The sequence below is a fragment of the Acomys russatus genome, chromosome X (assembly GCF_903995435.1).
Source record: "Acomys russatus chromosome X, mAcoRus1.1, whole genome shotgun sequence".
NCBI lineage: Eukaryota > Metazoa > Chordata > Mammalia > Rodentia > Muridae > Acomys > Acomys russatus.
The window spans coordinates 103,198,427-103,214,480 of record NC_067169.1 but is presented as its reverse complement, the minus strand read 5'-3'; the positions used below and the strand labels follow the sequence as shown (position 1 = coordinate 103,214,480).

Sequence of the window (16,054 nt, the reverse complement as noted above, 5' to 3'; positions counted from 1 at the left end):
ACTACAAAAATAATTGCAGATTGAAAGGCAAGCAGCAAGTTTTGGTTTGTTTGGTTTTGCTTTGGTGTGGGTTTCTTGACAGGAAGCCACAGTGGGAGCTATTGGCAGTGTTTTGCAGTGTAACAGTGTCACATATGTCTGTCATACTGGTGGGAAGAACTACCTCCGTGAATCTTCTAGTGAAGTTCAAGGAAATAAACATCTTCTAATATCACTTCTAATTTGTTTAATGCCAGCCATGACAAATTTGAAATTGGGTCCATTTGAGCCACAGTTCCGTTCAAGATGGCTAAGACTTCTCAGAAAATCTGAATATCTTAAATCCAACTCACTTAAGAAATGGCTTTCAGGCATGTCATCCCAGCATTGCAGGAGGCAGAAGCAGGCAGATCGTTGTGAGTTTGACGCCAGCCTGGTCTAAAAAGTGAGTCTAGGACAGCCAAAAGCTACACAGAGAAACCCTGTCTCAAAAAAGAAAGAAAGAAAGAAAGAAAGAAAGAAAGAAAGAAAGAAAGAAAGAAAGAAAGAAAGAAAGGAAAGAGATGGCTTCCTGGGCCACTTAAGCTTGGAAGGGAGTTAAAGCAGAGGCAGAGCCCCGCCCTGCCTTAGAAACAAGCCGATGCTTTACATCAGATGTGACATAAAGCAACATATCTTGCAGCACTCATAGACCATTCACTTCATTTCAAGCTGGTATCTAGGAAGCTTTGAAGACACCTTTAAAGAACACAGAAGTGCAGCCCATGCTGAGGGCTTGCAGAAGGGAAGAAGTGACAGACTATCTGAATCAACCTTGGTCTGCCCACCCCCTGCCCAGCATTCCCCCAGGACTTTCTTTTACAGCAGTAAAGACTGAAGCAGTGAGATTGATGTGGGGATGTCTTTTATTCCTTCCTCTAAAAGCTCTTACTTCATCTATACAATATAGAAAAGTATCCCACCCCACCCCCCCCCCGCCCGCCCCGCGCACACCTAAAGATAGAAAGATCCACAAACAGTAGAGTACTTTTCAAATTCAGTGCCTGTGGGCATGGATTTCACCTGCGTGTCTCATAAAACCAAACTGCTGCACTCAGAAAAAGCCTCCACAACAAAGAAAGCCACTGACAACTGATATTTTTATTCATGGTCAGAAATATTTTAACTGATCTTTAACTTAACATAGAAAAAAACAGACTCTCTAGTCTATAGAGAAAGGTTCTAATTTCTAGTTCACAAGCCAGCATTGATACCTGAGTAGATTGGCTATATCACAGATTTTCTATTCAGATGTGTGACTTACCATAAGCAGAAGGTGGACCTAATGTTGAGAGAGAGAGAAAGAGCCATGAGAATATGAATAAACATAAGCTGAGATGAAATGCTAACTCTCCCATTTCCATTTCCTAACAATGTAATCCTAGCAAACACTCCCAATTAATCTTTTCCTTGCTTTCTTCATCTGTATGATGGTGATAGTACGTTTTTAGCAGGACCTAGAATGTAATACAGAACAGTGTTCTGTCTGCTTCCCGAGATTACGTATATAGAGGTAAGAATGATGAAGCCAGGAAAACACAACTGGGGAAGATAAATGCATAATAAAGATGCTTGGGAACCAGTGAGATGGTTCAGCTGCTAAGGGTACTTGCTGTGAAGCCTGAAGATGTAAGTTCAATTCCCAGGACACACAAGGTAGAAAGAGAAAACTAACTACACCAAGCTGTTCTTTGACCACCACAACTGTACAATGGTGTGTGTCATGGCATGCGCACACGTGTGCACACAGAGAGAGAGAGAGAGAGAGGGAGGGAGGGAGGGAGAGAGAGAGAGAGGGAGGGAGGGAGGGAGGGAGAGAGAGAGAAAGAACAAGAGAGAACCGTACACACACACACTAAATAAATGTTTTTAAAGGGTAGTTTGGATTATCTGTGGTGTTTTTATAACTTGAATTTCTTAGCGATCCAAATCCACTGTGTCGTTTTAAAAGTACTGTGTTGCTTTCCTAGTTGCTTCCTCTGCATGATTCTCATTTGTATATAGGAAGGCTACTGACTTTTTTGAGTTAATTTTTTATCCAGCCAATTTGCTGAAGGTGTCTATCAGCTGAAGTAGTTCTCTGGTGGAATTTTGGGGGGTCACTTATGTACACATTCATATCATCTGCAAATAGGGATAATTTGACTTCCTCCTTTCCCATTTGGATACCCTTTATCTCCTTTTGTTGTCTTATTGCTCTGGCCAGAACTTCGAGTACTATATTGAAGAGATATGGAGAGAGTGGGCAGCCTTGCCTTTTTCCCGATTTTAGAGGAATTTCCTTAAGTATCTCACCATTTAATTTGTGTTGCTTTTGTGAACCTGTTGCTGGGCACAATGATAAACATCTGTCATCCCAGCTGGGTAGAAAGCTGGGGTGGAAGGATCATCTGTCTCGGAATTTGAGAACAGACTGAGCAATGTAGTGGGAACTTGCCTCTCATCTTTTACAAAAAGGTATCTGTTGTCCAATTAATTGAAACCAACTCTTTAGCCAAATAAGGTTGAGCTGATCCAGGAAGCATGTTATTCCCACAGGAAAACTGTGCTTCTAGACTGTGCGCATCAAGCCAGGAAAGTGACTACCCTCTTGAGAAGACCATGACCAGCAGTCCTATCAAATCTGAACGGGAAGCACTGCTAGTGGGTAAGGAAACCAGCACACACACAAAACCCGTAAGGTGCAGAGAAAGACAAGATGAAAGTATCTGCCAAGGGTGTATGAAGCATAACAGTACAAGACCTCAGAGTTCTAACGGTGATAGAGAAAGATCAAGGACAATTTCCATTAAAAGTTCTACAAACAGCTCTAAACCATTTCTAGCTCCTCATTGTCACTGTCATGTCAAGTGTGTTGTTGTCAGCATTATAGTGAGAGTTGGTCAAACACAGGGAGATATTTTTAAATCTCTTCTCAAGGAGAGAGGTGTTCTTTCTTATTCTTTCAGAGGGCTAGTCCAGACACTGTTGAAAAATAAAACTTTCTCAGAAGAGTCTCAAGCAAATAGGTGCTATGCATGACACTTCTGATACTAAATGACGGCATATTTGTTTTACTTCTTGACTCAGCATATGTTCTTTCCAATACCACTTTCCCAACTCTCCAACACCAGGTATATATCTGACAGCTTTATTCATTTCAATTCTGATACCAACTAGCTGAGCTTACATTCATTCCACAGGTGTAAAGATTCAGCACCACAAACCAACCCTCACTTTCGACACTTGGCTCAAGCTTCAGATCCCAAATGTCTTGCTCAACCTTTCCTTATAAAAAGAAAAGGCCTGCTTGGGTGGACAGCACTAGAGTTGCAGTCCATGATAGGTTTTCAATCACAGTTGGTACTTTGGAGCAGCACATCATAATGGCAACGTGTAGCAGAATCATTTACCTCATAGGCAGGATAAATAACAGACAAGAGAGGCTAAGAAGCTATAGTGTTTAAGAAAAAAAAACATGTTTCAAGACTGTGCACTAAGCCTCATGTCTTAAAATTTCTATCACCTCCCCATGGTACCACAAGATGAGGACATACACTTTATCACACAATCCTTTGGGTATCACTCTAGATCCAGAATGTAACATTAAATTACCCACACTCTGTCCTGTCTGACTACAAAGTTAGGAACTTTCCAGTACCCACCAATTGTTCTATCGAGTAACTCACAGTTGGCGCACTAGTGCCAGCATACTGTAGAGCAGGGTTTTTCAGGCTGTGTGTTCCAATCCCTTTGGCAGTTGAAGAAGCCTTCACAGGGGTTGTCTAAAAGCATCAGAAAACACAGACACTTACATTATGATTCATAACAGGAGCAAAATTAAAGTTATAGAGTAGTGATGAAAATAAGTTTACGGTTGGGATCACTACAACCTGAGGAACTGTATTAAAGGGTCACAGCATTAGGAAGGCAGAGAACAACTGTTGTAGGGGGTGGAATCCCGGAAATAGGAGATAAAAGAGAGATATAGAGCAAGAAATTAGGAGAAGAGCCAAGCTTCTATACCCTTTATGAACTTGCTATGCTACCTTCCAAGAATTTTTATGTGTTCCCCAGATGTAAATCTCTGAACTCCGTCATGTCTTTATGGAGGTTTCATTGTGTCATTGTGGCTTCAGTGTGGAGAACCTAAAAACTCCAAACTCTAACCATGTCTTAGCCTTACTGTTGTATTGGCCAGCCCCCACCCTGAATCTAGTAAGGGGCTCCTAGTCACCACTCACTATCACACAAGTAGACATCTATCTATGATGGTAGAATATCCCTGTGAATCCAGCACTCAGAAGACAGAGTCAGGAGGATTGCAAATTCAAGGCCAGTCTGGACTACAAAGCAAGACCATGTAAGACTGTGTCCCAGAAATTAAATTACACTGGGGCCAGCAAGGTGACTCAGCAGTTAAAGGAAGTTTCTGCCAAGCTTTATCACCTGAATTCAGTCCCAGGGACTTACATGACAGAGAGAGCTGACTACTGAAAGTTGTCTGTAGCCTCCACTTACATACTATGGCACAGCCCACACATGTGCACACACGATAGATAGGTAGGTAGGTAGATAGATAGATTAGGTAGTCAGTCAAACATAAAATCATAATCTGTGTTAAAAATCTAAAAGGTTTTAAGATCTGTGTACCTAGAACTGAGACAAAGATTATTTATTTATTTACATTGCAGTGACAAATGACTCGGGAAACCATTGACAATGTGTGTTGACTGGTGTGCTCTGATACGATAAATGCTAAAACTTTTCTCATTATCTAAAAAATTCAAAAGTATACACATGAAGAATTAGGCAACCATAGCTTCCCATCTTAATGCCACTATTTGCTGAGATTCAGCTCCATCTGCAAATTTGACAAACTATTACTTACTTCAAAGGTCAAGTCCACGTATATGCATGATTAATTATCCCAGATTACTTCACGCAGGGCCACAGTCAGCCCTCAGAACAAGGGAAGCAGCTTGCACTTATAGTACTAGTCACAAATGCTTGTAGACTTTATGTTCCATTTGGCAGCTAATGGAAAATTGAGGTTCAAATGATTTGGTCCTTTAACAGGGGTTGGTTAACCCAAGCTTCCTTCTAGGAAGCTAAGTCACAAGGTAGCTAACAATACCCAACTCCCTAAAGCCCTCATACTGACTGGCTTCTGGATGTCATGAAGATGTATCTGTCTTCTTTGGTAATGAGTGTTATACTTAGATAGAAAGATACACAAGGGTATCTGCCATTGAGACTTCCCAAAAAAACATAACAACTTTTTAACATTTTTCTCCTCAAAAGTTTTTAACAAATTGTCATGATGACAGAGAAGTATTAGGGAGAGAGGAACATCACTGTAAATGAATAGCTCTAAACAACAAAAAATGATTCCTTCTAATGACTACCTCTTGCTTTGCTTTTTAAAGAGTTATAAAGCCTGCAGTCTTTAGCTGATAGAAAAATCTGCTTTTTAAAATAAGTTCTATGAGTGTGAACTCACAAAAACTGATTAGTGTTTTTTAAACCTCTGAACTTATTTTTTAGCATCTGGTACTTCTCCTTAGCCATGACATTTAGACTTTCTTTGAATATGGACTTTTTTCTTTAGAACTGAAGTATTTCAACTCAAATCAAAGCTTAAAAATTCAATTTACTTGGTCATTTAAGAATAAAGTAATGATAAAAGTAATAGTATCCCTTTTGAACAGATTTTGTGACTCACCCTCAGTCCCTTCTAGACCCTCCCAGCCCACCTTTTGCCATCTAATATTTGGAAGGTTTTCATAAAAATAATTGAATCTCAAGCTATAATTTAAACTTGTGCTATTCTTTGTCAGCCTCTGAAAGAACAGAAAAATTGTACTTTCTATACCACGTCAAAGTCCACTTGTATTTCCTGGTAGTCTTCAGGAAGCTCAATTCTAGACGATCTGATAAAAAGAAATAAATTCACAAACATTTAAAAATGAAACTGCACAATTTTTGAACAATTTTTCTAGTTGTTGCCAGTGAAGTATTAGAACAATTGATATGACATCCGTAAAAAACAAGACAGCAGCCACGGCTGCCTCTGACCCCAGAATTAGACTGAGTGGAAATCTCCTAAGCATTTCTGGAGCAGGAAACTGCTGTAGGAACACTGTTACAGGAACACATTTGGGGCTCTCAAAGCACGACAGCAGTGACCACTCATGTCAACGTGAAGATTTCAAAACTGTTTGGTTTTTCTGTATAGATCACTCACAAAATAAAATCCCAATACAATACAAGTGGCTCTCAACCTCCCTAAGGCAGTGACCCTTTAATACAGTTCTTCATGTTGCCATGACCCCAACAATAACATTACTTCATTGCTACTTCATAACTGTAATTTTGGTACTGCAATGAATCATAATTTGAATATCTAATATGCAGGATAGCTGATATGCGAGTCCTGTGAAAAGGGTCATTTGACTACCAAAGGGGGTTATAACCCACAGGTTGAGAACCACTAAACTAGGTTAATAAGGCAAAGTATGTGCTGTGTGTTTCTCACAAGACATTCTTAATTCCTAAGAGCATGAAGCCTAATTTAATGATTGCCAAAACACCCATCATAATCTACATTCATCCTAATATTCTAGAATTCAAATTATTCTTAGCAATGACAAATGATGGGAATGACCTCACATGCTAGTGTCACTGTGTATGGCACAGTGAAAGGCAATGCGTGGTAAGAGCCACTAAGTTCATACACCTGCTCTGCTACTTGTCAGCTATATGCTGAAACTGTGTATGTCTTGGTGTTCGCATCGGTGAAATGGGAGTTGACAGTATCTGTGCCATGAGGCTGTTACAAGGATTAAATGAATAAAATGGGTGCAAACTAAAATAGTGACCAGTTTATGAATAGTGTGCATATGTACATTTTGTCTATGAGTTCATTCGCTATCTGTGGAATCTCAAGGGATTTTGTGCTTAAATGTAACGTCTGGGCATTGTCTCCCCAGGGATCATCTCCACATTCCTTCACGTTCACCCGTTTGGAGCAAGCATTGAATACATCTGTTCCTACTTGCACCGTCTTGATAATAAGGTATGTGGCAGAGCTCAAATGGAGAGGAAAAGGATGAAGAGTTCTTTTCTGTGTAGGTGAGCTTACTCTCTCCAGGCATAAGCAGGCCATATTACGTAGGGGTCTAAGTAAATTTCCCTTCCTCCCAGTCTCATTGTGATTTGATATATGACCTCCCTCTTAGAAAATAGTGTGACTTTCTGCCCTGGCTTGCCTAAAACTGAACAGTTTTCTGAGATTTGAGATTTTTGGTGCTAAAGCCACGGAAATCCCATGAAAACTAGAATTAATTGGCTAGCATAGTTCTAAGATACATCTTAGAAGATTCTAGCTTCCTTTTCTTTCTTTTTTTAAAAATTTATTTATTTTGCATACAGTATGCATCAGATTACATTATAGATGGTTGTGAACCACCATGTGGTTGCTGGGAATTGAACTCAGGACCTTTGGAAGAGCAGTCTGTGCACTTAACCACTGAGCCATCTCTCCAGTCCCCCTTTTATTGATTTCCATGCAAGCTACTTTATAGCCAGCAAATTAACCCCTACTTGCCCTCTTACACATTGGACATTTGCCCTGGGCCTCTGGCCATTAGCAAAATTTGATTTATAATATTGGAAGCCTTACTCCAGTTACCCCTCCCACCATCACTACTGCTGCTGTCTACTCTGAAAGGTACAAAAATGATGGAACAGTATGCTGGGGGATTCTGGAATGCAGATTGGGTAGCTACTCATAGCTCATCTGTGGGCCATTTATGTGCATGTTATCCTCAAGGGGGGAGCTCCCAGATCACATGAAGTCAAGGGAGCTGTTAAACCCCTAGGAAGTCAAGGCTGCTTCATAGCAGCAGGGGCACATTCCTGTTCCTCCTCAGAAACAAATAAGCTCATGATATTGTTTTTTTCCCCCAGAAACAGTTAAGCCTCCCTTTAGATTGTGTCACTATTATTTCACCAAACCCAGGCCTCCTAGGAAGTGCCATTGGGCATGGATTCCAGACATTATGTTGTCCACAATGCTAAATCAGAGAGGCCTTTGTCTTCTTAGCAAAGGCACTAGCCAATTTGGGAACCTGATTGCCCTAAGCACATTATAATTTCAGCGATGCACGTTCCTCAGTGGCCTTTGTGTTAGTTCTAGCTTGCATTGCGTCTTGTCCGTATGTCCTTCTAGGAAATCATTTTATTCTGCATCCATATACCCCATTTGGCAGTTAAATGAGTGATGCAGTGGTAATGTCAGGACCATGTGGTCAGTTACAGTTCAGAATATTAAATTATATGTCAGCGAAATGCCTCAGTTAATTTTTTAATTTTTAAAAATAATACACGTCCATGAAAATCTTTACTTACCAAGAAAGTGGGTCAGAGGAGAGGACATCCGATTGAGACTTTAGGCAAGAGTAGCATGGAAGAAAGAGGAAATAGTAGGACCCACAGGGTCCTGGAAACCTACAAGAAGAACTTTATGACAGGCAGATCTGGATCCTGGGGTCCTCCTCAAACTAAGGCACCAGCAAGAGGAATATAGGCAGTAAGCTTTGAAACCCCTACCAAGACCTAGCCGACGAACATGATACTCTCCACCGTTGAGTGGAGAGTGAGATCTGACTCTCACACGAACTCTGGTGCCCCTTTTCTGACCACGTCCCCCGGATGGGGAGTCCTGGCGGCACTCAGAGGAAGGATAGCAAGTTACCAAGAAGAGACTCGATATTCTAAGATCATATATAGGGGGAGGAGGTCTCCCTCAATCACAGACATAGGGGAGGGGAGAAGGGGGGAAGTGGGAGGGAGGGAAGAATGGGAGGAAACAGGGGAAGGGCTAACAATTGAGATGTAATATGAATAAATTAATAAAAAAATAATACACGTCTTTGTAAACAATGTAGAAACTTAGTAAAGAAAAAGTAAAAGCCTCAACTCAAGGAGAACCACTGTTAACAGTTTGGCCTGTAATTTGAGACTCTTTTCCATATCTACACTGTATCTGTCTGTGTGCATCTAGCTAGTGCCATTGTCTAGTCACACTTTTGCAAATGGGAGCTCTACTCTCAGTGGGAAACCTGCAGTGTGCTTCTTTCACTTCCGTGGATCTGGAAGGAAAGTACAACTTCACTCCTAGCCTGGGGCCTGCTCCCCACTATGCAGCTTCCTGCCGGAATAATGTCAAGACCTCCAAGCAAGGGCTTTAAGGGCACCTAAGTTCTGTGTGACAGTAACACCAGGCTTCTTTTAGGTTTCCCCTGGTGGTCATCAGCCAAGCCCTGTGCTAAGGTCCACAATTAAAGAGGTCACTATGACTGAAAAGAAAATGGCTACAAGAAAGAGAAGCCATTAAAGAGCCCACAGACTTGGTTTTGTATGGGAGGGGCAGAAAAATGATGCCTCAAGGTAGGAAGGGAGACCATTCCTCACCCCTGTTAGTTTTCCTCTGTGGGCTGATGCATATGTGGAGACTTCTACTCCACTGACATGACAGTTCTATCTCTGTCTCCTCAAGAAAAGGCATTTTAGCTTGTGTGAGCCTAGACATAGCAGCCCTCATGCAGTTGGCCATGTGCCCGAACTTCTCTACGAAACTGACACCAGCTCTTGGCAAAAGCAGTTCAGTGGACTGTGTCCGATGTTCACAGCAGGTTAACACCGGTGTCCAAAAACCACTCCAACGACACACACAAATGCACAAGGCCAGAGAGGAGGTATCCACCATGCTCAGCACGCATGCATGCAGCAGCAGGTGACCAGGGATGGAAATGTGCTTTTGACCGGATGATGTCCTCTGTGTCCCACAGATCTGTACCAGTGATGTGGAATCTCTCATGAGTCGACTCCAGCATACCTTCAGACAGGAAATGACCGGCGTTGGAGCCAGCCTAGAGAAGAGGTGGAAATTCTGTGGTTTTGAGGGCTTGAAACTCACCTGAACCTCTTTGCTTAACAATGTGGGATCCTGAAAGTAAATGTGTGCTGGACAAGCTTAGGACATATTTTTTTTTATTCTCAGTGGTTTTCAGTGGACATTGCTTTCAATTTGTCAGTTCATTCCTGAATATCTTTCAAGTTAAAATAAGGATCCTAGAACAGCACCTCAAGCTCCGGGTCCTACAAAGAAATTGCCTCAAACCTCAAGTGCTGTAACTTCCTCCTCTTTCTGGCAACTGGTTGACTTTTCTTCTAAGTAGTATTGAAAAATTCCTGAGGCTAAAGAGTATTTGGAGTGTTTTCCGTCTCTGTACTACTGTTGTAGGCCTTGTACTTTTTCGACACTGTTAACTGAAGTGTTTTGATGATTTGTACGTGGTTTGTGTTTCCAGATCTCACTTCACATGTTGCTACTGGTAAAAGGAATGAGAGGAGCGCTAAGAACTCTCTGACTGCCATTGTCTTTCCAATGCACAGTGAACACTAAATGAATAGTCCCTCAGTGTCTTCTACAAGGTGCTTCGCCAGTTCACCTTTGAAATACAAAAGCATGAACTGTGGCTTTTTGTAAAAAAAAAAAAAAAATACTATGAACCAAAAGTTAACAAACGTTCCAAAGTTATTTTCTCTAATAGATGAAAGGTCTATTTCAGAATTGTAAAACAAGAACTCTGGATGGATTCACAGAAAGTCTCCAGTCTGACTATCGTGTTTGTGCTTTTCAGAACTACTTGTAAATAGTCTGCTTTTCAAAGAGGGCATGTTTAGTTTTCTATGAATTAGAATGCAGTCAGGCGTGGGCACATGTGCGCACACGTTGGCAGAGGGATTTTTTTAATAGTCCTTCCCCTCTGGCCTTCTTACAGTCTGTTGGTCCCTTTTTTCCTGCTGTTAGTTGTTGAATTGCAAACTGTGTACTGCTGTAAATACTGATTACTTCATGCTGAATGTTTGTAAAGAGCTGATGTGAGTATTGAAAGTAATGAACTAATGAATAAATAATGGGCCGGGGTATGAGGCTTCCTGCACATATGTCAGCTCCACACAGGATGCTGACTGACAGGGAGACCTCTGGTTCAGTCGTGCCCATCTGCACATTGCAATGGCCTCGGCAAGTATAAATGGACCATTCAGGAAATCCTGCTTGGTAGAAAAAGAAAAGAAAGGTAGAATTGGAGGCCATTACCCTGAGGTAGAGTTGGTCTTTAGTATTTTTGTGGTGGTGATGGTGGTACTTCTAATTACACAAGCATGCCCTCCTTTGAGCTCAGTTGAAGATGAGAGAATACACTGAACCTAGCCAATGAGAGTATTTCCTGACAATACTTTGCAAACAAGATGTGAGTAGTGTTCAGAGATGTATTTTTAAAATATAAATATTCCTTTTTATACCTCAGCTTTGTGTTCCGTTTGAATGGATTCCTTCCTAAGTGACTCTTAGATCATCTCAGTTTCTCTTTGAGTTACCAGGATGTTGGGAGAAGATGCCAAACTTGCTTGACAACCTGAAATAGCCATTCCACAGCAGCCCACTCATGCTGAAAGTTGGCTTGCCCCTTAAGCACCCCACTGTGGCCCCAGCAGGAAGTTAGTTATTTTTACACTAGCTTCCTCATTGGACCATCTCTGTTATCAAGGTTGCTGCCCTGGGAAGCTTGCATTCATCATCTCAGGGGCTCCAGAAATAGCTTCTTTATGACAATATCTGTAAGATCAAGGGAACTGTTTCCACTCACCACTTATTTCTTAAATAAGTTAAATAAATTAAATTTCAGAGCAACAGCTGGAATACCTAAACACCTTGTTTGTCTTCACTAAAGATTTCTATAGAAGCAAGATGTTTTTATTCTTTTTTTTTTCTGAGATGGGGTCTCACTGCGTAACTCAGTCTGGCCTAGAATTTGCAACCCTCCCACTGAAGCCTTCCAAGATGAGAAATTACTGTGCCTATCCAAAGTGTTTCAATTATGCATTCCAGCCTAGATATAACTCCTAGTGAGTTTCCACATACTAGTTGTGATGGTAAACTTTCAGTCTCCCATCGACCATTTGTTTGGTCCCAGGCCATACAACATGCTAGTGTGATAATATTTTTTAGATGTGACTAAAGTTTAAACCAACAGTCTTTGAGTAGTGCAACTTACCCACCAAAACATCCTCATCCAATTCATTAAAACCTTAAGTGTTAGCTATGAGGTGCCTGAGGAAGGACATTTGCTTCCAGGCTACCTCCTTTTGAAGTAAAAATGAAACACCAACTCTTGCCAGAAGTTCTTGCCTATTGGCCAGCTCTACAAATCTCAGGACCCACATTTACATAAGCCACTTTCTTGAAATCTCGTGTGTGTGTGTGTGTGTGTGTGTGTGTGTGTGTGTGTGTGTGTGTGTTTGTACATGCACATGCATGCACATGGGCATGTGTGTACAAGTATGATGTCTGTCTATATTACTGTCTTTGTCATTGGTTGTCTTTTCTGGAAATTTTTGACAAATACAGTATTATAGAGTTGTTATAATATAGCATACAATTGAGCATGGTAGCACATACTTGTAATCTTAGTACTTGGGAGATAGATGCAAGAGGATCAGGAATTCAAGGGCATCCTCAGCTATATACCAACTCTGAGGCTAGCCTAAGCTACATACCACCACTACAGTCCTTCTTGTTTACCATAGAGATCATTAATGAAGCTATTTTTCTTTAAAATGGCTCAATGCTATTCATGGTTGTGTTGTTCCCCCCAAAATTTTGAAGTATTGTTGTCTTATGAGATACATTAGTTTGAAATTTTCCAAATAATAATAAATACAAGATTACTTTTAGTTTTACAAATAGATGTTTCATCTCTCTCCCCTTTTCAATGCCACTTCTAGTTCTGAATTTTCAATACCAAGTTGCTTGTGTCATCAATACCAATGGGAAAATTTTTTTTCAGAAAAGATAGATGCATCTGTGTTCAAGTTATATAGACTTTGAAAAGTTCCTGGTCCCCAAATACATGATTTGAATATAGTAGAGGATGAACTGTATTATTTGAAAAGACTGTAGATGTACAAAAGAACTTTTAACTTAACAAGTAGAACCACAGGAGCCCTTGTTATTCTCAACTGCCTAGATAGTTCACCAGATACATCTGGCTTCATTTTGTTAGCCACAATTTCCACCATTAGCTAAGCAGCTATTATGACCTCATGATGCACAAAGTAAGTTCCTGCCCACATTTCTTTAGGAAAGGTAAGTGAACTCAATGGGAGCTTCAGCTCCATTATAGACAAAATAGCAAGAATTAGTACATTCATCACAGGATGAGAGTAAAATTTAATATCAGTGTGTTTCTAAGCCAGTGCATAGCCCAAGGTGAGTTCTCAATGGTACACTATTACCATTGTTATTCAAACAAATATCATACCCTCCTCTACATTTTTAAAAATATTTTTTATATTCTTAAGCTCAAATTGTAGGGACATGTCAAGCCACCTGACCCTAACAAAGGAAATTCACTTACTTGAATGTATTCCAAACATTTACTCTGCCCCATACATTGTCCCACACATTGTAGAATACCAACAGAGTGTGCCTGGCCCTTAAATCAAGATGATAGAAAGGAGCCATGCCTGGAGAAGCAGGGAAGGTAAGCAGGAGGGCCCTGAGCTAGAGGCTTTTCCTGGGCTACATAGAAAGTTCAAAGTCAGCCTGGACAGCTTAATGAGACCCTGACTCAAAACAAGAAGTAAAAAAGAAAGTTGTGGATATCACTCTGTGATTGAATTCTTGCCCAGTGTGTGCAAAAGCCCTTGTAGTGTTGATCGTGAATGGTGCAGATAAAGTGTAACAATGTACTGTGACTGAAACCTGGGTTTTCTGCACCTCAAACAACAGAATGCAAGTTCCATAAAAAGGAAATGGCCTTTATGTGTCCTGTTCATTGCCATATCTGGTGTTCCTGGTGCATTGAAGGTTTTCAGAAAATATATAGTAAGTAAGCACTTGCATATCATTTTAATTCCCCAAACAATAGTGGTACTATTAAAATTTGACATTATCTAATGGTTTCTTTAAAAATTACGTTATAAGTAAATGATGCTTAGATAGGGAAGGTGTGGTAGCATGAGTGTGAGATAGCAGGCACATCGCATCTGAAGTCAGGAAGCAGAAAGAAGCAAATGCTGGTGCTCTCCTGGCTTTCTCCTTTCCCCTTTTTCTTTAGTCTTGGACCACAGCCCATTGGATGGTGCCATTCACATTCACGTTTAGCTCAGAAATGCTCAGTGGATTCATCAAAGGTTGGTAATGCTGAGTGGCCTTACCATCTCCTAAATCTTAAGTTCTGTAATGTCATTGCAGTCTAGTTCAACAGCAAGTTTTGAAGATGTCAGTTTGCCCAAATAGTACCTTTATCTGTAAGGAACATCTCAAAGGCACACTGGAGCAATTAATTATTGCAGCAACAGAAGAAAAGAAAAGAAATTGATTATGTGCAGGTATGAGCCCTCCGGGCTATACAGCATTATAAAGATACTATCAGTCCTTAGGTGGAAAATAGCATGCATGACACATTAAAGAGCATTCTGCCCAACTGCGCTCATTCTGAGTATATTTGAGCATTGCAATGCCTAAAATTAATAGTCCTCTTTAGCACTAGACTTCTGAAACCTTAGTTCATTAGAATTCCTCAGAAAGGGCCATATATGGTGCTTTAAAAGGTTTTCAAAGTAATAGATGCACAGGCATTTGATCTTCACAGCACTGTGAGACAGCAGGGCCAGGTAACCCCCTCACTCTTAAGGCAGCTGAGGAAAACAAGTCTCTAAAGGATGGAGAGTTTGACATGGGTTGAACTGCTAAGTATATTATGGAGCTGGGATAAGAATGCAGGGTTCCCAAGCCCTCCCAATTCTCTAGCCCACCTTAGCCACCACCCCCGCCCCAGTCTCTGCCTTGTATGGCTAAAGGAAATATTACAAAATAGAAGATCTTAAGGGTATTTTTAGTGTCATGCCCCCCATCAGACTAATTATAAAGGCACGAAATAAAATGCAACATATTGCAAAGGGAAACCACTTATATTCAAGAAATACAGTTGTCGAAATTTTTAAGTGTGGAGTTCATTTCATCACGTGTTAATAATTACCAGTTACTTAGGAAAAAAAGCCCCATTGCATAGCAAACTATAAGCAAGTGTTTGTTGGATAAAACAACCTTCTAAACAGTAACATTCATAACTGAATGAGATGCTGTCTCTGTGCACAGTGTGAAATTCTTAGTGAATGCATAAATAGCAGGAGGCTCCCTTGAGCTTGGTGTGTGTGTGTGTGTGTGTGTGTGTGTGTGTGTGTGTGTGTGTGTGTGTGTGTCTGAAAAGTGACAGAGGAGCTCCAGTGTGAGCAAGTAAGAATTACTGCATTTAGGGGGAAATTAGCCTAATGCTGTTCCCAAGCTGTTAGTCTCTAAAGCATCACTTCTGGCACAGATAAAAGATGTGGGAGTTGTCAGAGAGAAGTCCCTGAAGACATCTGCCCAGTGTGTGGATGGAATTGTAAAGAGGCTACACACACTAAACTAAGAAAGAAACAAACACAAGGCATTTTTGTATCCTCTCTTTAAGGCCATGAATTTGAATCCACACTAGTAAAGCCGTGTGGTTCATAGGGCTTGGCCTAAGACATGGAATTCGGCATTTCAATTCGCATGTTGTTCAAGGGCTGTGCAAGACATTCTGGCAACCAGTACAGAAGGCAAAGATAGAGCCAACATGGACTTGTCATTGAAGGTTTTAAAGGAGAGATCAAAGGTCAAATGTGTGTAGGTTTTAATACATTAATGAAACATGTTCTGCCTCTTCTAAGTCAAAATCATACAACCTGGAAAAGCAAAAGCTCTATTGCTCAATCTAGTGACTGAGGAGATGGTTCAGTGGGTAAAGAACTTGTCACACAAGCCTAAGAACTGAATTCAAATCTCTAGAACCCATTGAAAGTCAGACTTGACAGTGTGTGTCTACAACCCAGTATTGCTAGGAGATGGGAGATGGACACAGGAAAAACCCAGGATGCTCAGAGACTACGAAACCTG

The 16,054-nt window shown here is 40.8% G+C and overlaps 1 protein-coding gene across 3 annotated transcripts in view; it reads left to right on the top strand.

The window, feature by feature from the left end:
* Positions 1–11,963, top strand: part of Enox2 (ecto-NOX disulfide-thiol exchanger 2) — a 309,518-nt gene extending 297,555 nt beyond the window's left edge. For all 3 annotated transcript variants that reach the window (XM_051142397.1, XM_051142394.1, XM_051142396.1), the window contains 3 exons: positions 2,557–2,665; positions 6,990–7,075; positions 9,852–11,963. In XM_051142397.1, the coding sequence (XP_050998354.1) occupies positions 2,557–2,665; positions 6,990–7,075; positions 9,852–9,983 (327 nt within the window). In that variant the 3' untranslated portion in view covers positions 9,984–11,963. The remainder of the gene's footprint in view (positions 1–2,556; positions 2,666–6,989; positions 7,076–9,851) is intronic.
* The last annotated feature ends 4,091 nt before the right edge of the window (positions 11,964–16,054 follow it).